Source organism: Aphis gossypii, chromosome 3, assembly GCF_020184175.1.
Source record: "Aphis gossypii isolate Hap1 chromosome 3, ASM2018417v2, whole genome shotgun sequence".
NCBI lineage: Eukaryota > Metazoa > Arthropoda > Insecta > Hemiptera > Aphididae > Aphis > Aphis gossypii.
Window position 1 is genome coordinate 43,657,960 of NC_065532.1, and position 25,513 is coordinate 43,683,472.

A 25,513-nucleotide genomic window follows, 5' to 3' on the forward strand; every position below is an offset into this window, starting at 1 on the left:
TGTTTAGCGTAAATAAATTAAACAAACTACGGATGAATATTATTTCAAATAGTATAGCTAGTAAGTGTATATTATAACTGTATATTTAGTAATTATTTAGTAATAGTTTTAAATTTTAACGCCATTTTGATCCAGTTTTATTTCTACGATTATCCCGAAATGTTTTAACAATTATCATACATGTATCACATAATATGTATGTAGTGAAATACATAACAATATTTTATTGAATGGATAAAAATACGTTTTGAAATAATATATAAAATATGTCAATGTCAAAGTTATAATAAAATTTTAACTTGACAGTTTTATGAAATTAATTATTATATTTTTTGTAATTTAATGATTCAATTTTAGTTCCCCGAATTTGTCAAAAAATATTCATTAATTTCTCAGAAAATATTAAAACTTTATAACTAACTATAATTTTGATTATTTTATTTTAGTAGGTAGTTAATTTAGCTTATTAAATTTAAGTATATTAACTGTCAATTAATATTATGTTAGTTTTATAGCCAAAGTGTTGTTATTATTATTCACGGTAACAACAATGCAAACGAGTAGAACAACTTTTCTTACACAATAATTTGAGTAGGTACGATTATTGTTACATTAAACAAAAACCACAAGCATTTATTCATATTACCAAGTATAAAATCGTACAAATAATTACTTAAAACAGAAAACACATTAGTATGGCCTATAAAAAATAGATATTCAAAACTATATTATTAAGTTATTTTATTTATAGTATGATAAACGAAAAGTGTATAAGAGTAATATAATCCATTTACAAATTATACAAACTAATAATACACACATTTTTTTCTATTTTTACTGCAGACTTGTTAATCTACGGAACAAATATTATTGATAAGTTATTAGTGTTATTACTTTTTTTTGTATATTCTAAATATATTAACTAATTATTCATGTACAAGTCGTGGTGTTAGGTTAATCGTTGTGTCTAAAATCTAAATATTTTGATTAGGATATGATTATAGAAAGTTAATTTTTTAAATCGTTTATTATACATATGAATATTTTTATGTCCCCTTAAAAATGTTCAAATATATTAAAGATTTTATACTTTTTAAACGCATTAAGTCGTATTGGAGTGTTGTAGAAGTTTGTATAAATTAAAAGTTCAAAGCCATAAATATCATTGATCTTAACATTTATATGGTGGTTCACCCTGTAATATGAACTCACGTTATAATATGATATAGACCATTAACTGTAATTAAATGAGAGCTTTTATTCTGAATAAATAACACGAGGCGTTTATTTTAAAACGGAGTAAGTCGAAAAAATAAAGAATAAATAAATAAAGAAGAATTTTTATTATTATTGGGTTGAGTGTTGGTTATTTACAATATGCTATTTTTGCTTTTTAAATTGATATTCGACCATCATTTGAACTGTGCCAGTTTAAAAGTGTGTGTGTGTTGAGATAATAGAAACGAATCTCGTTATAAGAATGGATCAACGGCACTTTAGTTGTTGACAAAATATTCGTAGCGATATAACAAAATCTCTGATTCTAAAAAAATATAAAAGGATCATACACTTTTTGCTGGTGAACAAGATAAAATAATATAATCATCTAACTCCCGAGATCCAAGCATAGTTCGTATTAATTTTTTAGCGGAACTGCAGCATTGTATTCTGCGAACGATCTATGTTCATAGATTACAAGTTGATGATTACCGTGAGTAATATGTGTTTTGTATTAATAATAAATGTACGCATTTTATGTATATGCGTAGCGCACAATATCGATGTGGTAGATGATTTTAAAGCGGAAACTTTTTCAATTTCGTTATTGTTTATTGCGATCCCTAAAATCCGAGAATAATGAAATACAATTATATTATGTATAGAAACTTTTCGATACTCGAGCAAAAACTGATGATGTCGTGATAGCATAAATATAATATATCATATAAGTATATTGATTATTGAAGTATAAATACATAAATCACTAGTCTGTATCTCCGGTAGGTATCGTATAACAATGACATTTTGAATTTATTTATGAAGAAAAATAATAAAACAACCAAAAAATAGCTATTCGAGTTTCGCAACTCCTTGTGAGTATACTCTATTTATTTTGTACCAACACAGTATCAAATTACATGGTTAATTACTAAGTATTACAACATTTTTATTTTCGTTCAGCACTTAAACGTTTAAAACCACTTAAATATTTACTATGACGCCGGATTCAGCATAACTCAACACTGACTCATCACGCTTAATGGCCTGATAGATAATTTTGGCTTAAAAAAAATTATTTTCACCACATTATACGTAAAAAATTAACGTTAAAACATATTGATTTGTATGTCTTCGAGTTCACTTAATACAAAGTTAGCATTGTTTTTATAAATTAAGCTTTATACACCGTTTACATGGAGTATAAAACAGTACAATATTGTAAACGATTTTTATGACATTTTGTTTGTTTACGAAAATATATTATATTAAATCATAAGTGTATAAGAAATACCGTACCCATGTACAAAAATATATGTGTATTTTTTATTATTAATAATAATATGCAGTTACATTATAATCATATAAAATCTAAATTGTACTATTAATTGTGAGCATTTACTGTCGTAGCAGATGTATTTAATTGTTAAAAATACAACCAGATATAAATAAAACAAAAGAAAATAGAAATCTGAAAACTTGTTCTACAATACTAAACTATTTTCTAACGGAAAATGTTGAGTAGTTCTATAATATTTTAAATAATATATTCTTTTAAAAATTGAAAACTTATATAAAGATATTTTTGTTTTCTTTCTGTTAAATGCTATTAATAATAAAAAAAGATTTTAATTAGTTTATCTTTTAGTTAAAAATCTATAAATTTATATTTTGCAATAATTAATATACTAATAAAATTATGACATCAAACCACATCATTGGTAAACACAATAAATAAAAAATATACCCAATAAACGATATGACACAGTCTAAGGAAATATTTAAAACGTTGGTATTAACTTTTACATTGAAAATTGTAACATTTTTGAATAGTACCTACCAACTGCACGAGTTTAAATTCATTTCATAGTTGTAATTTTAAGGTAAATATGGTATTATTGTCTTCGAAATCATACCAAATTTGAAAATGCTGTAGTTCATATTGTAATTAAAGTAGTCTCCTATATATGCATAGTGTATATCCCTCTTTCTCTTTAATCTCTCTCTCCCTCTCTCTCTAATCCGGGTAAAATTTATAATAATTTCCGGAATGCTGCGTGGTGTGGATAGGGGATCGGAATGCACTGCGACGTCGTCTTATATGATATGCGCGTGTCGTATATATAATATTATACAGGCACAGCCAGCAGCTGAGACCTGCAGTTTTGTGGTGATGCCGTCAGAGCATCATCGTACGTGATATACAATATAATATTATATGCATGTATATATATATATATATATATATATATAAGCGTGCACGTGTGTGTATACACTTAGATAGAGAGTACGAAATGAATTTACCACCCACACATACGATACCAGACGACGAGTGAGGCGTTAAATCGGGTAGAACGGTGGTGCAGAAGATCGTGATGCAGAGGAGGACGAGAAGGAGAACTTCAAGGCAGCGAGCATAGAGACGAACGTCAAAAGGAGTAAAAAGGCCACAGATAAAAGGGTGTCAGCAGTGGACGAGTATAAAAGTTTATTATACAGAGTGATCCATTTACACAAAAATTCAATCAATTCATACGTTTGGCTACACATTCTGTAGATTAAAAAAAAAAAAAAATTAAAAGCCACTGTGATTAAAAAATGTACTCATTATTATTTTTGTGTAACGTTTTATTTTAAATTTTTTACGCTGTAGAGATTTTTTTTTTTATATATATAAACAAATATTGACTTAAAAAAATATGCGTGTCCGTGTAAAAGTAGTATCATCCTGTATATTGATTGCAGCTGAGGTGGGCTCATGTGCGTGATACTCGGCTAGTTGACAAGAATAATATTATATCGTGTGATATAATATGTCGGTAGGTACAGCCGTATAATATAATACTCAAAAATTCTGTACAATTGATTTTGACATATATAGTTGACGACTAGATAGAACAATGCACGTGCTTCTGTGTACAGTATACATATTACGGTGCGACTTCAACACCGCAAAAACTTTTTTTACACTAGTAATAATATTACATGGTCACGTAAAAGTCACAAAGCTTCGTTTCTGTAGATCACTCACCGCTACAAATCTATCGCAATTGTTCAATGTAGTTTTGTCATACTATTATTATAACAGTTCAACAGTGATTATTTTTGTGAGTAATATAAAATTATAGAATCTACACGATAAATACTGTAATGATTTTCATAATTCCGAGTGTATACATGTGCATTTATATTATACAGAGTATTTTTAAGATAATTTTTTTATAGATACCATTTTAGGTCAACAATAAAATTTTTACTAAATGAAAATGAAACGAAAAGTGTAAGTTAATCAATGCCTAATCACTGTACGTCTGTAGCTAATATAATAATACTTTATATAATGATGAAGATTCTATTGTAATAAACAAAGTTCAAACTACAGGAATTTTGATGTACTTTGTTAAACATTTTTAATTGAATAAATATTAGAATATTAGATCTAAAACTCTAGTTTAAATTTAAAAATAAATATTATCATAATAATATTATATGAAAATTGTTGGGGATGTAAGATTAAAATGAAAGTAATTTAGTAAAAAAAAAAAAAAATTGGGAGTTCTGAATTGTTTAAAATAAAATGTTCAACATTTAAACATTATGTAAATCTTAATGTTTAACTGTTATTAAAAGTAGCCGTGACCACAAAAAGTCAAGCGTTGCTGCCACAAAGCTAGTGGTGAAATCGTTTCAGGTGTTCTTAAAGTGCTGTCTGTGTAAAAACTTAAATTTAAAATCATCTTATATTTTATTTACATTGTGTATAAAAAAAATTAAAAATAGTATCATAATACTATAAATAAAACTAACATTAATTTTATAGCGTGTATAATGTACCTATATATTATGTTGCTTAAGCATATGATGCTGCACGTTGAGAGACCGTGACTATCGACAGGATGTAGGTCGCAGTATGAAGGTGGTCAAGCGACATTTTTCGTGACCGGAATCTACATTTTCCTGATATTTTATTTTTCGCATTTAAATAAAAAATATTTATAAATTAAACTAATGATCAATTGTGTTTATACATTTGTATATATATAAAAAAAGGAAAATATTATCAAAGAAGTACAATTGGGTGATAAGAGAGGGGTTTTGAAGCTACCTATATAAATATAAGCAGTATAATATTAATTCATCGACTTTATGTTTTATGTAGAAACCTAAAATCTTTTTAATTATATGATACAGTTTTTAATGTAAAGTCTTCACGATAAAGTGATTCTGAGTTTTAATCTAACTCATTATCTTTCGTTCTTCTCTGTATAGTTATATTCTAAATATTATACTTATATATACCTAATATTTTTAAAAGGAAACATCTACTTGTACAATTTTGTTTCAAAAATTCCGAGAATCTTTTGTTATTCTATCCTAAAGTTTGCTATAGTTTTTTTTGCTTTTATATATACGACATGAATTTTTTATTTCAAAGATGGAAAATGAAAAGGTAAAAGTTCATCTTTTTTAACTAAATATTCTGAAACATTTTATGAATTCCATAACAATTATTACTGTATAGCCGCATTTTGTCAACGATTTTGAATTTAAAATTGCTATTATAATTGTATTTCATATATTTTGTAAATTGATATAATTTCTAAAATTAATAGGTTATAATAACATATTGGTTATGTTATGTTTGATGTTTGATATATTTGTCAATTTTCTAAAAAAAAACCAAATATCCTAAAATTATATTTTGATTAAAATTGAGTAAGTAGTTATTTAATTAGTATGTTGAAAAAATCAAAATTCCTAATACATTTACATAAATAAATAGGCAAAAGTTATAAAAATACTCGTATAGTTTAATCAAACAAAAATAATTCATCAAAATAAATTACAATTCAATTTTAAAATATTTTATATTTTTTGTATAACTATTATTAAATTATTTTTTCGTAAAATGCATTAAAAATTCCCAATTTAATTATAATAATTATAATTATCATTGTTAGAAATATCATAAATTTACATAATAATAATTATTTTCAAGGATACCTATTGTTTTGAAATATTTAAGTATATTATACTTAACGTATTTGTGAAGTATCGTAATTCGTAAAATTACTTTAAGTACTTACATATATTATCGAATGTTTCACTACGTTTATAACCATTACAATTCCATAAATTATTCAGCAATTCATCACGTATTTGAAGTTTGAACTTTGTATAACGGAGTTGTTTTGTCTTCCAGGACGGGTAAACTTCATTACCCGACGGATGTTTGCGGGCCGTTGTTCGAAGAGGAATTGGAATTTTGGGGTCTGGACGCGAATCAAGTAGAACCCTGTTGCTGGATGACCTACACTCAGGTAAGCCCTTACTCAACTGATTTGCATCGATAAATACGCTATTTGGAATATATTTATATTATTTAACATAGCTGGTAACTATATATAATAAACGTTAGTGAAGATATATATAATATATATATATATATATTATAATAATAATAATAATTACGGTCTTAAACTGTACTCGGAATTTGATTACATATTGAATTATAAATCCCTTGAGTTCAGCATCGTTCGACACCATTTTATTGTTGTTATTCTAGGTTGTGTTATTGTTGCGAGACACCGAAGTTTTGAAATTTATGTCCTTCGTTTGGTTAAATTCCGCGGTAAATTAAAGTCTTAAGGGATCTCATTTGGACATACTTTAAAATGTATATAAATTAAAGGGGTATGGACGAATAGGTTTAAAGGCTTAAACATTAAGGTTTAATTTTTATCGATATACGGTTTCTTTATTCGTTATTTTTCTATTGATCCATTCAATATTTTTACATTGATTCTTACTAACTTTTTTTAATTAAACTGTAATTCGTTTTATTGATTTACATTAAACTCTGTATCGCCATTTGCCAATACTAACTTGACCTCTAACTCACACAGATCCTATCAATCATTGTTAACACTATTCTTAAATAATTTGCTATAATAATATATTGTTATACAATATACACGATTTTTTTTTTTATTATTATAAATATAATAATAATGAAAGTCTAGTTACTAGCAAATATATAAAATCCAAATGTTTTGTGTTCAAGATAATTGTACTAGCACTTACATTTAAATGTCGTTAGAATCAAATTTTATTTAGATAAAACAGATTTATAAAAAAATTCTGTGTAAGTATATAATATTATATATGTTTATAAATCTATCACATTTTAAAATTCATATAAGTTTAAATTATTATTTTTTAAGTCAATATTGAATATATAGTTCTATGTAATAGATTTTTGATTTAAAAAAAAAATAACCTAAAGCTATTGTAAGTATTTTATTTATATAATAAATCAAATAGGTATTTTAAATAATTAAAATATAAAATATAATTCATATTTTTATGCATTGGTAGTTCAAACTATATATTTTAATACTCAGCATATTATCATTTTTGATTTATATAAATAAATAGACAATTAATTAACATAATGGTAATTTATCATATTGAATTTAAATATTTCTGTCCAATCTTGATTGCTCTATTCGTGAAAATTTCAGATCCAAAAATTATGTATAAAACATATTATATTATTTTACATTTATAATATTTAAAAGTACCTATAACATTGGTGAATTTTAAATATTTTGAACTAACTAGCTAATAAGGAAAATATTTCCCATTTGTATAGAATATTATTTCATTCTATGAATTTTTTGAATTCTTTAAGAATAACGAATCGTATTTGAGCTTAATGTCATATGAGATTATGTTAATTAACATTTTTTTCTGTTATAAATCGTTCAGTATAGAGATGTCAATTGGATTTTGAAATTTGAGTAAAACCAATTGACGTCAAATACCATTTTTGTTTTCCGATATTTGATCCCTCTATTTATTCCAGCGTAAATTAGGTCAAAATAAATAAAAATATTCAATTAATGTCATTCTCGTACTAAATACATACCTAATAATATTTATAATAATAAAGCAAGCAGATATTTGGAAAATAATTATTTATTTTTATCCTTTAGTGGTACGTTCAATGTATTATTAATTGTATTTGAATCAAAATAATCAATAAAATTTCAAATATACTTTTAATTATCTTATACAAGTGAATTAATATTAATCATATGCTTTTACCATTTCAATTAAAATAAAAAAAAAAAATGTAAAAAGATTTTTTAGTTAAAATTTTTAAAACATTTTAGACATTAATTGAGATTACAGAAATGTATTAACTCCCAAAGGAACAAAAGTTTATATTCTCGCTCTAATATTCAACTATAAACAAATTTTCTTGAACCATTTTATAAATATACCATATTATGTATACTTATATAGTTAAATTAAAATAATTGAACATAAATTATGCTGTTAACTTAGTGGAGAAATGTTTAGATTTTTAAGTTTCATTTTTTGATTTTATAATATATAATTATATTTTAAATAAATGTAATATAATAATTCGTATAAAAACAAGTTACTAATAAAATTAAATAAAATTAATCACCATAATTTACTAATATAGTAGTTATCGGGTTATGTATGTTTGTGAAAAACATTGTCAAGTTAAAATTGTATAGAACATAATACATGTATATATAAACGAACTTTTTGTATAGTATAGTATGATAAATATTATTTTACAACATACGTTCATAATTTATCACTAAAATACAATAACTATGACAAAAATAATAAGTAAATAAATACTTATACAAGGTAGTATAATTCAAAAACCTACATTAAATTTTAAGGTATAAGCACAATTTATTTTAATTCATTTCTAATAAAGAATTTATTAAATGATTATTACATAATTTTACTATTGGTAGGGATGTAATTGTATACAATATAATTTTAACAATTTTCGGATGGAAATTTAACTGGTTTTTTATCGTTACATACACTTAGGGCTATAAAATGTTAATTAATAATTTAAGACAAATTATAATAATATAACATATTGTTATGAATATATATAAATACTAAAAACAAATATAAATATAAATTTATGTAGTTTAACTAAAAAGCATTTTTTTCTAGGCATTTTTAATACTTCTTTAAAATTCAAGTTTTTTAAGTACAATATATCGTATAAAATTTCTTGCGTGTGGTGATAAAAAGAAAATCACTGCGGTAGTTTTTTGGAAGAAAATAATATAATACTATTGGTTTATATGTGCGAACACTCTCGCTAGTGTACTAGTATTCGCTAAAGCGTTTTCCTATGGAAATTTTTCTTGTCCATTAGCTTTGGTTGAAATACTACATTTATCATCAAGGAAAACATGATGGTCCGAGGATTTGAAATAAAGAATACTATTGTTGTACAATTCTTCTTCTAAGACTGGACTTAAGAGTTATATTATTTTATCACGCCTGCTTACTGGTTTTTCGACGAAAATCAATTAAATTTAGTGGAAGTGTGCCCGTAAAAGGAGCACACTAGCTATTGCAAGATAGTTTTTGATAAAACACTTTCTATGGATTTCAAAAAAAAAAAAAAAAAAACTCCTCGTCACTATACTAATATTGGCATGCTGCTATCTAATGGTTTTTACAGACTCATGTTTCACGCTATTATACTAGTTAATTTTGTTTGTACAACGATACAGGGTGAAATTATATTTTTTACGAACCATAAAAATAAAATATTGCTTGGTAAACATGTATTTACTAAAGTTAAATGCTCACTATTTCTTTCCATATTGTTATCGTAGTTTTCCACTTGATCCTAAATGTTATATATGCATAATATCATTACAAATTACGAAATATTATGTTCAAACTTTACTGAATTCGTTTTGGAGAACCATTTTTTAGTATTATATTTTATGTCTGTACGATTTAATGTAGCCACATTTTTGGCATAGTAATTTCAATGTTAAATGAACTGTTTCTTTAGTAATTTTGTTGACACGACTGACATCGCACAATATGCACACTGTTTTTATACAATAATCAATTAAATTGAATAGCTTTTATTTTATTATTTTTTTTTAATAACAATACTATACATACACATTAATTAATTGTTTTTTTAAAAAAAAAACCTATTGTCATATTATCGTCATGGCTCATGACGGTAAAGCACATTCGCAGTTGATTGCACGTGTTGACATGCACTATGGATCCTGTAACAGCTAAATGGTGATCCCATTGTACACAAAGCCTTATGACATATAATATTACATAATATATTATGCACTTAGTATAATATACTTATTGCCTTATTGTGATATTATGTGTCATGAATCTAAAACATTTTTCCCATTAAACGTTTTTACGTCTATAATCATATTGTTTTTATTGCCCTTAAAATCGTTCTGCATAATATATTTTATATTCAATGATGGATTAAGGCTGTTAGAATCATAAAAGCAAATTTATGCTAAAGATCTATTACAGAGATTTTAAAATATCATTGTTATTATTATTATTACTATTATTATTTTAATATTATTTATAATATAAGCATGTACACATTATACTTGTAACCGTCATCATTCGATTTAAAGTTAAAGTATTTATTTTCAAATTAAATAAATATATAATCGAGAAAATTATATCACATAATAAATTTGAATCTATAAAATACTTATATAATTAAATACAATTATACATTTTATTGGTCTGATTTGGTCAGAGTTCGGAATACATAAAATAACACCATAATATAATAATTAATATATACATAATATTGTTCACATCGACAGCAAAATTATTAGTATTTTTCATATCCCAAGTCGGTGCATAATAGGATTGCTTAAAATATGATAATTAAAAAGGCAAAGATTCATTTAAGCATGGTTATGATTTTTCCTTCCAATTAAACCGCCTTTATCCATAATATTATGTATTCGCAGTGACGATATTTCAATATATTATTGTGTACGTCATGAGTTTTACAATTGTTTAAACAAAATATTATAATATATGCGTTCATTTTTTATTTTATTTTTTATTACAAATGACGCAAATGTATTTTTTTTTCATCGTCGGGATGCGACATGGTATGGTATGACAGACACACAGCATATGGCTTAAGCACTGTTATGATTGGGCCGTTGTTACGGAAGGATTACAGAGAAATTCCCATTTGCCGTAACACATATCCATCCACCGCACTACACATCGAAAACCCTATAAACTCAGGCAACTATCGTAACTAATAAAAATGAAATGCAAATAATAATCAAATACCTTGTGGACTGTGTACATAATACGAGTATATATAGTCAATAAAATGTACTACACTCGTTCATAATACAATTTTAAACATAATTATATTTATGTTAAACAACACAATGGTTATAAATCAATCAGAATTATATACTCGACCATAATAGTATGCTTAGATATTAAATTTAAATAACATATAATTTGAAAAAAAACAGATATTATTAGTCCTAGAACTCTTTCCAACAATTATATCGTTATGATATTTTATAATTTAAATACAGATAAATATTTTCCTTCATAAATTATTTTTCTAGATTTACACTTTGGCAATATCATTTATATTAACAAGACAAAATTATAAAGTATTTATTAAATACATTTGATCTGGAATTATACGTAAAGTGTTGTTTATATTTAATTGTAGGTATTTACTTTCTCTTTAATAATTATTAATTAATATTTAACCCTAAAACGAATTTCAAACATGATTTAAAATCATTGTTATTTTTTAATATGCATAAATATAATATATAAACTATAATAAATCAATATAACGTGTTTCATTTACCATTAATATTTTTAGTTATATAAACCTAACCATAGTATATATATATATATAAATAAATTGCAAAAAATACATTATGGTTTATCAGTTTTTATTATAAATTGTGTTTTATTTTAATTTTTTTTATTTTATATTTTTTATCTTGTGCAGATTTCTTTATAAATATAAACTTTATAAACATTAATAAATTGAAGTATGTATTTCAGTTATGAAAACAATACGTATAAACTATTGTATGTAGAATACATTTAATATTTTTACAAGCAATATCATAAATTATATAGATCTCATATTAATTCGATTCTTTTTAAAGTTGATTCAACTATGGTAAATGTTTAACGAAATATGTGGATTAAATTCATCTTTGAATTATTATAATTTTCAAATAACTATGATTTATTTATATTTATTCATTTTTGACTGTAAAACAATATTTTGTCAAGTTATACATGTTAGTTTTTCGTAGGTTTATTTATTTTACGTATTGATAATATGATCGTTTTATGTTTTTTTGAGTACGAATTTTCAACGTATTTCCGTTTGGTTAATAATATTTGTGATAAAAATTAATACATATATATATGAAATCGATTATATAGGTAGGTACGAATACAAACTCTCGGTGTATTTTTTCGATAACGGTTTTTATGGGTAATAACGTAATAATGTGTTATTAGTGTTATTATTGTACGTCGACAGTGGCATTTCTTTGGCAGTTTGGGATTTTATATGCTTATATTATACTTCCTAAACACTTAACACGTCATCTAACGCGCGTTGAAGTACCCACGTTATAGACTTGGAAACAATATTATTACTATCACTGTTACGGGACAACGACATTACTACAGGCATTTCTTCTTTGAGGCGATGGTGTTTAATCTTTCGGCCTTCGAGCTAAGTAGCAATATAGCGGCATATAGCGTTATGTATAGCTATATAATATTATCGTATATCGTATATAAAATAATATGGTTTGTTTGCCAATAGTCTCTGATATCGTTAAACGCACGGTTGTTGTTTCCCTGTACAGGATGGGTCACTGTGGAATTTTCTCATTTTCTTCTTAAACTCAACACAGTAAACGGTAAAACACTATCGCTCACACTATACATCATATAGCGTTTTCGTGGCGGACGATGCCAGTTTTCATTGCGAATAGTACGTCAACGCCGCATCGGTAATGCTAATCGCCTACATTCATCTTCTTATATATACCTATTACCTATAATACATCGCATATCTCATATACTATCGTCGGAATTTCCTAGAGTGTGCGTATTGAATTAACTATAGGATACCTTATAGCTACCTCACCGTAATTTCCGTGTCCATACTTGAAACCTCGACTGTATAACACGCACGAGACAATAATACACAGTCTGGAAACAGCCGTCCAAACTCGGTATTACGTTTTATTGTCTCTCTGTAGCGCTCGAAGGGTTGATATAATATTCATTGTATAACACGATAAACTGTACTATTATAATTGTTAGTTATTATTCCGATTATTATATTATTACTGCACGCGGCTATGAAAACGGCGACAGCTGTCAAATTTCGTATTTGTTAAAGCTAAACAGTATAATAATATGTATTATAATATAACTGCCTAGTAGCAAAGATACTAATTAATCGAGTAGCTTTCTTCGTACTTTACTTATATTATTATGTTTGGAATAACGCATTATCGTATGTATGGCCAGCAATGTCTATCATCACTATTATAATCATCTTATTGTATTGGAAGTAACTTAAAGACTTGCACGCGCAAATTATTTTAATTTAAAAATAATATAATTCTTATAAAATTCCTTTTTACTTGAACAATGAAATATTTAGTTGGCTTATTTAGGTATATACTATATTATTATTATAAAATTATCATAAATATAATAATTCATTCACTTGTATATTTAACTTTCTGTTTGTTTGACAATGCAAATGAATGCCAATATAAAGTTAATAAATATTCAATGCAAATTTAAATTATTTTTATTGTAAACTGTTTATTAAAATAAAACGTATTTGTCACTATCTAAAAAAAATAAGTAATCAACGTTATGATGTCAAATTAAATGATTTGAGAACAATTTATGATAATAAAATTTATTCAATTTATAATGAAAGAAATTGTTGGGTAGCTATTTAAATGCGTTTAGTGAGAATCGATTGTTTTTATTATGTTAATCGCTGTCATGAATATTAAAAGTCTACATTGTCTTAACGACATTATTTTTACTGATCATAAAACTGAAATTTCTAAATACCAATTAAGGTACTGGCACAAACTATTAATGAAAATTTATTTAAATATGTGTTTTAAAAACATTAATTTGTTGAGTTAAAAACTGGGGCAAAAAAATTAGTTAGACAACTGGACCCTGATTTCTATATTATACGTAGGATTTGTATCTGTAGCTTACTACAAATCCCATAAAACGGAGCTTAAACAAAGAAACTTTCACAGAACATTTACTTTAAAGTACTTCAAAGCCAGTCTTAAAAAAAAATAACATTTGAGTATAAAAGTTTTTTGTACGATATCGATTTCCTTTAGATTCAATTTCAAAACTGACTTTTATATTACTCGTGTTTATTTAGCTTGAAGATTTATTACTTTACGTTTATTAGACCTATCTATTTCATTTATATTGTATAGCAGGTGTATCCTCATACTTAAATTACTCTATTTGTTTATTTCTAAACGAATTTTTTAATTCTAATAGTATACATGTATACTAAATAATGCATTATTTCAGAAGGAATCTCATATAGAAATAAAAATACTTTTAAAATGTATTACTGCTTAAATGTAGGTACTTGTATAGGCTTATTATTAATAATGTTTTACACATCTTATTATACTCATATTATCATCGTCTAGTTTATTAAAACATAATGAAATAAATCGGTGATATAATTATTTCGTATTTCCTAGCCAAAAATGTAAAACACGATTTAGTTACAACGTTTGTAAAAATTTAAAAAAATATATAAAATAATATATAGGTAGTATTTTTGTGCTTTCATTTTTTTGTTTTTATTGGTTGAAATAGCACCATAATGCATCGTGGAAAATTAATGATCGCATGAACTACATGGTTATTAGCCAGCGATTACATTGTTTACATTAAATTGAATTTATCTATTTAAATTTGTAGAATTTATATTTATACATTGGTTTACTTATATTAATAGTTCTTTAAATCAATTGTCGGAGTTCAGATTCGTTGATAAAATTAAATATATTTCTAGATACCTTCAATGTAAGTTCGAGGACTATGTATATTGTTTTGAGTAATTAATTACACAGTATTTTATGAAGTATTATAAATAAAAAAAAGGTATAGCAAATAAAATAATAATTACCTATAATATTAAAATGTTTATTTTATAAGTATTAAATAGGTATTATCAAGTTTACGGATAAGATGTCAGCTAATCTATTAATATTAATGATTCAAACCAGATATGTATATAATAGACTAATAAATATGTCATCGTAGGTAGGTACGCATAATATAAAAAACAATTCTATCAATCATTTTATATGATTGTTGCATTAGTATACACTATACATTTACAACTGACTGATATATAAGTTGATTAAGTAACTTTAAATGTTATATAGATGTTAATTTTGTTTATTCTTAATATTATTCAAAACATTACGTGTAATTGACACGTGATTGATTGTTATCAATTCGTTATTGTACGAAAAACGATGAAAATAATATTTTTACAAGTAAAAATAACAATGATTTATATCACTATTTATTCAAGCATAATATAAATTTGAACTTTTTTTTATTGATTAGGTTTTTTTGTCCATGTATATATATATATATCAATATATCATACATGCACATACATAAAACATATGATATAACAATATTTTTATTAAACATCGACATGTATATACTATATAGTTCTTGTCGCGTTTACTTCTTTTGAATATCGATCTGATGTACTACACTTAGAAACTGTTGATGCATGTATGGCATATACACTGTATTTTTTTTTGGCACTCAAAAAATGTATATAATGAAATATGAATACACGAGTAATATAATGCAATATTATGTGAGTAACGGAAAATCAATTACCAAAATTACTATATTCGTTTATAGTATTTTGAACATTTTTAAGGGATAACAGCTATGTGTGTATACATACTTTGAATAACCTTAGTGTCGTTAAAAAGCTGAGCTGCTGAAATTTTAATATTTTATAATGTTCACGTGAATCGATGAAATTACAAACGAGTAAATAAGTTTACGGTGGTATGACAATCAATAGTCCTGAATAAACTGCAGTCACTACAATTTCATCTACTATGTACAGTTATATTTTTACATCATTGAATTACAATGAGCATAGTAAACGGATGAGTAAGTAAAATAAAGGGCCCGAATTATTTTAATATCATTATAAAACACACTTCACTAAAAACAAAAATGTATATACATTTTTTAGTTGAGTTGAAAAAATAATGTAATTCATTTTTTTCTCTCTTTGCAGTTTTGCATAATAACAAATATATTTTTTGATACACAATGTATTTTTTGTTAGAAAGAAAAAAAAATATGTATGATTCATCATAATATAGAATACAGTATTATAGTATACATTATAATTATACATAGGACATTGTTATAATTTATACTAAACACTTTGTATACAAAAATGCAATTTAGCTTTTAGATTTTTCTCTTAAGAATAGATGTTTACGTCCATTTTTAATATAATAAAAAATGATATCTTATTGGTACAATATGTATATTGAAAACCACCTTATACTTGCACAAATTAAACATTTCTTATAAATTTTCTTTATTAATTGTTTTATTAATATTATGATCTTATGTAGGTATAGATTTATTATATACAAAATATAATTTTACTTTCCTATTGATAGTTGTACTATGACTTGATATACTATAATTATAAGACTAGTATCGCATTAATGTTTTAAAATTTTCTTTATAAGAATGCCGTTACGATAAAATAACGCATATTGTGTATTCGTGTTCAAAAAACAACCCGAATAAGTGTTAAAATCAACAGTATTTTTAGTGGAATCTAAAAGTGTAAAAACATGTAGGTTACTCGAAAACAACGATGCGCAAGCACAAAAATGAATAAATTATGCAAGAGACACTGAAGGCGCATTGTCATGAATTCTAGAGTTTCTCCTTTTTACTAAAAATGCAATAAAATTATATGATATCACTTTATTTTTCTAAAGAAAATATGATAATATTATTTGGTTCAGTGTTTAAAACTACATTCGTATAGGTATCTGACTATGCAATTTGTCTCAAGATTTTCCTTATTGTTATGAAATAATTAAAACTCTAAATCGCATAACTTACCATAATATTCTTTCGGATGACGAGCTATAGATAAAAAAAAAAAAAAAATACCAGAATACTAATAGTATCAAAAAAGTATCGAAAATCAATATATTATGATTCAATTAATTATTTTTTATTTTAATTTATTAATCTGTTTATCACGGAAATTATAAAAAAAAAATAATACGACATATAAAATCCGAAATATAACACGTTTCTATCTTATTATATTATCTTCTATAAAATTAAAAATTTTTGGACATCGATATGTGCGTTTTCGTTGTTTTTCTTGTAATGAAAAATTAATGTTAATTCAAAAATTAGGGGAAATCGTGTATGAAAGAGACCAAAACACACTTGGTCAAGCTATATAATACCTTCGACCACAATGCGCTGCCAGAAAATTAGGTTTCTATAAATTAGGTAAAATTCGAGCGTATTAACCGATGTGTATACCTGCCATGTATAGCTATATAACTGGTATTATTATTATTTAACGAAACGTAGCTAATCGGCTCGCGTTCGGATCACATATATATAATATTGTGTTATATTGTATATAGGTTCGCGGAGGAGGCACTTTTGTTTTTGCTCGGCTCGGCGTCGACGATTTGTCATCGAGTTATTAATGGACGCCGTGTCCGGTCACTGCTGAAGCGTAATGTCGACCGAAGTGTGTGCGTGTATGTGTGTGTTTGTACGTACGTGCACGTGTGTGTCAGCAAACCAAAACTCCGTTCAAAGGCTCTATCGGCTTTCTATACTTAATCGTTTTTTTCTTTTTTTCGAATACCGTACGTGCGTACAGGTGCGGAAGAATCGGCGAAGTGTACGCCGGATTACGGTATAGGGTTTTTCCCCCTTAGATTTCGGTACACGTCTGTACAGAGCCGATCGAAGCACCGCAAAACGTTTATTGGGGACACGATAATAATTGCTGATTTTCGAGACCGAAACGTGAAATTTCACCGACACGCGCGCCGTACAGAACTGTAATAATATATTATGACTTTAATAGACGACGAGTGGATTGAAAATATTATCGGTACACATTAGGTAATATCATGTATTTGTTTATTATTATTTTAAAACCAATATCGTTGTAAGATTGAAAAATAAACGGGTTAGGGCCGGCTAAGCTTTGATTTTTAACAAAACTACGTTTTATCTCAGGACTCTGCCACTATCGCCACTGTGTACATTATTATATTATACTATACCTACAGTCGTCGTCGGCAGCCTACAATCGCGACCGATATTTATTGCTCCTGTCTTGAACTCCGTAATACAAGGGGAGGCGTAGAAGTACTCGCAATACATATTACTATCAGTGTAGATACGTTTTTGTGTAGACACGTGAGATATCGCGTTGTTACGTCGCGTTGACGGCGAAGGAATACTACATGTACCACGGACGATAATTCATTTACGGCACACACAGGCCGTAGCCCTTATTTTCATCTTCCCACACTGTGTTTGATCGTGTGTCACGAAAAAATATACTATAGCTACGATTGTCTTCACGCGAGACAATATATATTTATGTATACGTATAGTGCACACCGTATATTATAGTTAGGTGCGATTTTTGTTAGTAAAAATAATATTATTCTACCTATGCCTTAGCGAGATGGCTTATTGTTTTCTTGTATGTTTTTCCTCTCACTATCATTACATTTTGTATGAAAAGCCAAGAAGACGACTGCGGGGAGGAAACGGCAGGGGTTAACTCAGTCAAAATTCATTTTTCAAAAGCCGAAAATCCCACCTAACCCCGTAATCCGCAGTAAATAATAAATAACGAGTCGTCATGACCTATCACTCTTCCTTATAAAATATTATGGTACAGTCGTAACTCATTCAATTTTTGACTGGAGGGTGTGAGAACTCTGAAGGAGGAATATAAATTAAATACGTACTGATCACAAATCTTGAATATTTTATAAAATAAGTTTCCGAAAAATTAAACAGTAAATTGTTTGCAAATAATATGTAATACATATCATTAATTACTAATGTCTATAAGACGAGGATAGAAAGCAAAATAATGTATATTTATTTTAACTCTGAGTGGAGCTAAGGAATTAGTGATTTTATAAAATTATGTATTTTTTTCTTTGAACAGTTTTTTTTACCAGAATACTTGATCCAATATTGGTACTTGTATACTTACTCATTTTGTAGTAGTTATTGTATAGCACTATAATCGGTAGCTACTTTTCAAAAAGAATTTTTAAATATTTGGACTTAATGATAAGTGTATAAGAAAAAACTTTTTAGAAATTACGAAAAAACGATATAAACTCAACTTTATCTTATTTGAATATTATTTTTTTAACTACTAAGTTATTTAAAAAAAAAATGTATTTTATAATTATATTTAACGCATTAACTGCCAAATGACCACCGGCGATCATCTGTAATTCTCAAATTGTATACGTTTGTGGTCGTTGGTGCCCATAGTTGATCATTACTACCGTCCACTATGCCAAATGACTACCAGCGACCGTAAATTAATTAGTTTTTATATTCTTTTATTTTCCACGGCACTAAAATAATTTACTATAAAAGTACTATAGTGTAGCGGGAATCATTACAACTTTTTTTTATGTAATAAATCTATAAAATAATTATTTTTTTGTTTTTTTTTTCAAATACATAATAATATACACAAATTTGAAATCACACTGAAAAATATACCTGGCTAACAAAAACCTATTGTATGACCACTGGTGACCTTATGGTAGCTAACTAAATCATACTTACCGTACTCTCTTATTACGCATTATTAATTTTATTAAAAATATATTGTATATTTGACCATGTTTTTTGGTTTTTCTTTTCAATTGTTACAATGAAAACAAAATAACTAATTAAATTGAACGAAAAGTTTTCTTTCAAATTTATTCCGGCTGAAGGTATACCTAACACTTTGGATTATTTCGATGCATTTATTTGTTTTTTTTATTATTACTAAATTGCATAGTGGGTAGTAATAGGAAGTAGCAACTGGGAAATAAAAGACTAAAAACCAATAAGGATTGGTAGGTAACTTGTTAATAAAACCTTTTTGCGATCAGCCATCGTGTAATCAATACAAAAAGAGGTATTTTTACGGTAGTTTAATGTATTTGGACAGACGTTTAAAATGTACACGTCTACAATAAAGATAATAATATATTATAAGGATCGATATAAACCGTAATCAGAGCGACCCCGTTTGTGCGGAACCTATATATAATACATGACGTCGAACCGACTTTGTTATTTCCGTTGCCATTGGATATGTGTGCTGTAAAAAATAAAAATAGAAAACTTTTCACACACTTTGAAACTAACGCACGTGACATAGGCGACCTGGATTATCGATAACTCGCAATAAACAATATAATAATAATGTAAATATATTATTGGCATTGCGTATACTCACGTTATTATATACGTAAGGAAGATAACATTTAAATTTTGGGAATAAATAGACGAGAAAAAAAACGTTTTTCGGTTAAATTAAAATACTAACATTCGATACTTACATAACATTAAATATTATGCGTTGGTGATGTATACGGCTAAATGTTCTCGTAATCAAGTTATACCTAACATCGGCCGTAGCTTGTCATCGCCTATCGGAAAATATTATTATTATCTAATGGTATTGTAATATTATTTTTCTTCACACTCGTATATGGCCATGCATGCAACTTTTAAATCGATAAACCATTTCGAATGATCGATGATAAGAAAACTTCAGTAATTTATGACGGTACACATCTGATGTCTGTGATAACATTTCAATTAAAAACATACTTTTCTAGACGCATAAACACCATATTACACTACCAAATACGTAAGAGATTATCTATTTAAGTAATTGTCACATGATTTGACCGTTGAATAGTTTTTTTTATATAAACGAAGTAATATTTTCTACAAAAAAAAAAAAAAAAAAAAACGGATCCCCAAATTACAAACGACAGACATTCACACTGACTTGTGTCATATTTTGTGAAAATTAACCACCGTTATTTTTTATAATGAAATTATTTATTTACTTACCAAATGTGCTTTTTTATACTTAAAAAAATATTGCACGAATAATGATAATTAACAAAATGAAAAAAAAAAAACCCAGAAAAAAAATGATGATCCAAAACATTATATTATGTAGAAATAAACTCTGAATAATTTGCTTAAAGATAAACTTGAATACTATACTTTCATTATTCGTGAAGTACTGTAATTTAATGAATCGAATAATGATATAATCATTATAAAATAGTTAATATATAATGTAATAATTCTAATGGAAAAATTTTCTTTCAAAAAATATAGCTGTTGAAGCTTACAAATAAATTGTATTCTTTATGAAAATAACAACACACCATAATACATAATATATAATATGGTTTTAGATTATAAGAGAATGGAAATGACAATAGCTATTGAGGAAATTAATAACAAAAAATGTTTAAAATAGTATTTTTTTTTTTTTTTATCGCTATTAGATGGAATGAAGTCGACAATAGTTTAAATCTTTTGTTTCGAAATAAATATCAACGAAACTATACCGTTTCGTCGATTGTATTGTATTAAATTTCGTTATTTTTATTCAAGTAATCTGAAAAAAAGATTTATACGTTTTCGAGTAAGGCCGGTATTATAATGGGAGCGAATATATTATTTTGTTTAAAGTTCTAAAACCACTTTTTAAAAATATAATTTCACAAATGTTTTCACAAATTACTATTAATAACGACACCTTTTTTTTCACACTTTAAGATGGTGTTACGGGGTTGAGTATAATGTTTTATTTTAAATGAACACAAATCATATTTTATGACCTGTAATGATAATGGGTGAAAACGGAAAACTAATAAATTTACCGTGAATACAATAATCATTAAAGCGTTGAAAGTTCCGTACGAATTATCATTGTTACATAGACAATCTCTAAAAACTATATCCGTAAATCTTTTCAACGGACGAGTGACCGTTGTCGTATTAGTTTTGCGTTTTCGATGCTGGTGTAACGCTTTAGATCTCATCATGGACTAATCCGTGGACACAAAGTTACAGCTGTTCATCGAACAGCATTTTTTTAAGAACAAACAACGCATTTGAGATCGATCGTGTTAAGCAACGGAATTATATCCGAATAAAGAAATATCACAGCAGCGTTATAATAATATAAAACGTCCAAATCGATGTCATTTCATTGCTCCCGTCGGCCGTTGCTATACCGTCAGTCAACTTTTGTTTTCGCTTGAACTGTCGCCACTCAAGTGCCGGAATACTGTCTAAGCGTTCACTGCAGTATTCCAAGACTTGACACTCTGCCCAGAGGATCCAGATAATGTGAATCACAACTTTTTCTTGAACCCCAAAAAATCTACACGCCTCGTTTCCCGTGAAGCCTTTATTTATTTCTAACGTGAGCGTGTCTCGAGTGCTGAACGGCGAAATGGTTCGGAGAATAATAAGTGTCTTGTATATATTTTATTTTTATCAAAAAAAAAAAAATAACAAAATTAAACGAAACCCGCATAATATTATTAGTACTGTAGTATGAACATTGTACACACTCAGTTTTACGCGAGATTGTTGGATTTTCAGCTATATTATACCGAAGAGTGAAGAGTTAGTCTATATTGGGCGTGGAATTTGTAGCATAATAAGATATTTGTTTGGATGGAAAAAACACGTATTTACTTGTATCTAGGTCAAATTGTTGTTGTCTAAATTGGATATTAGTGGTGAAAAATTGAAACAAGTTTAATATATTCGCATAAAAAATATTACGTACCTACCATGGAATGAATGGTATAAGAATACTATCGGAAGACGATAAAAATACCTTTTAAATAATATTTGACTATTATAAAATGCAATATTTATTAATGGGTATTAATACATCGAAATGTAGCTTTTGTGTAAAGCTGCTTTTAATTAAATATTTGAAGGACTATTTGTTTATTTTTAATATTTAAGATAGGTACGCGCATTCAAACTTTTCAAGATTTATTTATTTTTTATCATTAGTTTGACTGTTTAATTTTTTTAAGTAACTGCGTAAATAATATTTATAATTAAAAAAAAAAACAATTTAAAATCTTAATTTAAAAATATTCAATTAAAAATAAATTCATATATATACCTAACAAAGTAAAAAATAATTAATAAAACACGATTATAAAAAAATAAACACACTTTAGGCCGTTATAATGCTTTGGAATTATAAACAAATATGAAATAATGTATTTATCTTACGAAAAATTTCATATTTTATGACCATAGTAAAAAGTTAAATTATGTCAACGATGTGATTTGAATTAATTATATAATAAAGCACCGCTCACTCAAAAGTTTTTCTTTTCAATTAAAATGTAATTGAAAAATCATTTTATTTACTTAATGACTATTCAATTTATATTTTGTATAATTTGAACATTTTTGAACAACCGGTGGATATAAATTATATTTAAACGATTATATTTGTTCATATAACCAAATGGGATTTAAATTCAATTAAAGTAGCTACTATGGAATTTCAAACCACACTAATTATTTTCGAACACACGCGTTTACAATACAAATGTATTTACAAAACGATATATGTATTTAAATATAATAATATATATGTATATTATATATATATTATATTCATTCTTATTACAGTTGTTATAAATTATCACTCTAATATGATAGTATAACCTAGTTCTTTTTGAAATATCAACAAATGTAAAAAAAAGGCGGATAAAGGAATTAAATATTATACGATAAAAATGGTTTCGTATAATTACATTTTTTCATATTTTTTTTTTTTTTTGTTTTATCATTATGCGTTCTTTGTTTCATAAATTATACAAAAAAAGGATAAATAAAATATTTAGTTTTAAGATATTTTAGTTGACCTGATTTTTAGTTTATGTTTACGTTATTTTTTTCTTTGACGTTGCTCAGACAGTACAATTTTTTAATAAGCATTGTTGGCAACTATATATATTATATACATACATTATAACATAAAACACTGTTTGCGTGCTGATATAATATAATATTTTCAAAATATGTATGAATCGATAATGAACCTAAAATTTATTATTTGTTATTATTTTTAATTATCTTAATAGTATAAATTATTTCATTATTAACGCATTGTATATCATAAATCATAATATTTCTATTTATTATTAGGACATTTTGCTGAATAATGGTTTGGATATAAAGGCTTTCGTGCACTACAATAATACAACTAATATTAGTAATATATGCTTGTATCCGTTAAAAATACTTTCCTAATTCAATTTATTTCTCCACTAGACACTAGACTCCATATACATATTACATTATATCCATGCTGTTTTATATCGAATTTATAAATTATATGGAAAAAAAAAATTGAAAATAAAATGATCCAATTTACTAGCCTCAGGCTTATACCGAGATAATATGGCAATTTTGAGTGTTCAGTCCCCAGAGACTAGACGGCGCTCGGAAAAAATAGATAATTTATTTTCATCGTCAACGCCCAAAAAATTTATTCTGGTTGTGCAACATTAATAACTATTTTATACACGCTATATATATAGGTAGGTATTGCTAAACATTTTTGGATTTTTCGTTTTAATGGAAAAGGACAGTCTAGCATAAATGTATCCCGGGGCTTTTATCTAAAATATACGAGTGAGTTCTTTAAATGTTCTGAATAAAATACCTTTAGGCAAATATAAAATGTACTTCGGAAATTGCCGTTTTTTCGTGAACAACGCTTTCAAATTCAATTTTAGAAGTGATATAAAATAAATATATATATACACACACATTATACATAGTAAATATATAATGTACATAATGTGTATACACTAAAGTACTGGATGTAAAATTCGTTTGTCGTAGAATTGCGATTGCAACGTGTGGTCGTTATTATTATTATATATATAAAAAAATAATATTCTTAGGTATATGTACCTCGTACTTATATTAGATTCCAGGTTTGGTTATAGATATATAACTATATTGCATATTATCTTTATTGAATTTATCAGTTATAAACAAATACGTTTTTCAAAGTAAATAAGAGGTGTTAAGCATTTTGATATTTTAGGTGATAATATATTTTATTCATATTGTTTTGGTGTTATTCTTTGATAATAATTCTTAAAAATGAAATAATTTACAATTTTATTGGATACTTAAAAATATAATCTATTGAGGC

General features: G+C 26.2%; 1 protein-coding gene across 11 annotated transcripts in view; it reads left to right on the forward strand.

Moving 5' to 3' along the window:
* LOC114121276 (potassium voltage-gated channel protein Shaw) overlaps positions 1-25,513 on the forward strand; it is a 127,724-nt gene that overhangs the window by 65,119 nt on the left and 37,092 nt on the right. For all 11 annotated transcript variants that reach the window (XM_050203944.1, XM_050203941.1, XM_050203948.1 and 8 more), the window contains one exon: positions 6,422-6,539. In XM_050203944.1, coding sequence (XP_050059901.1) covers positions 6,422-6,539 — 118 coding nt within the window. The remainder of the gene's footprint in view (positions 1-6,421; positions 6,540-25,513) is intronic.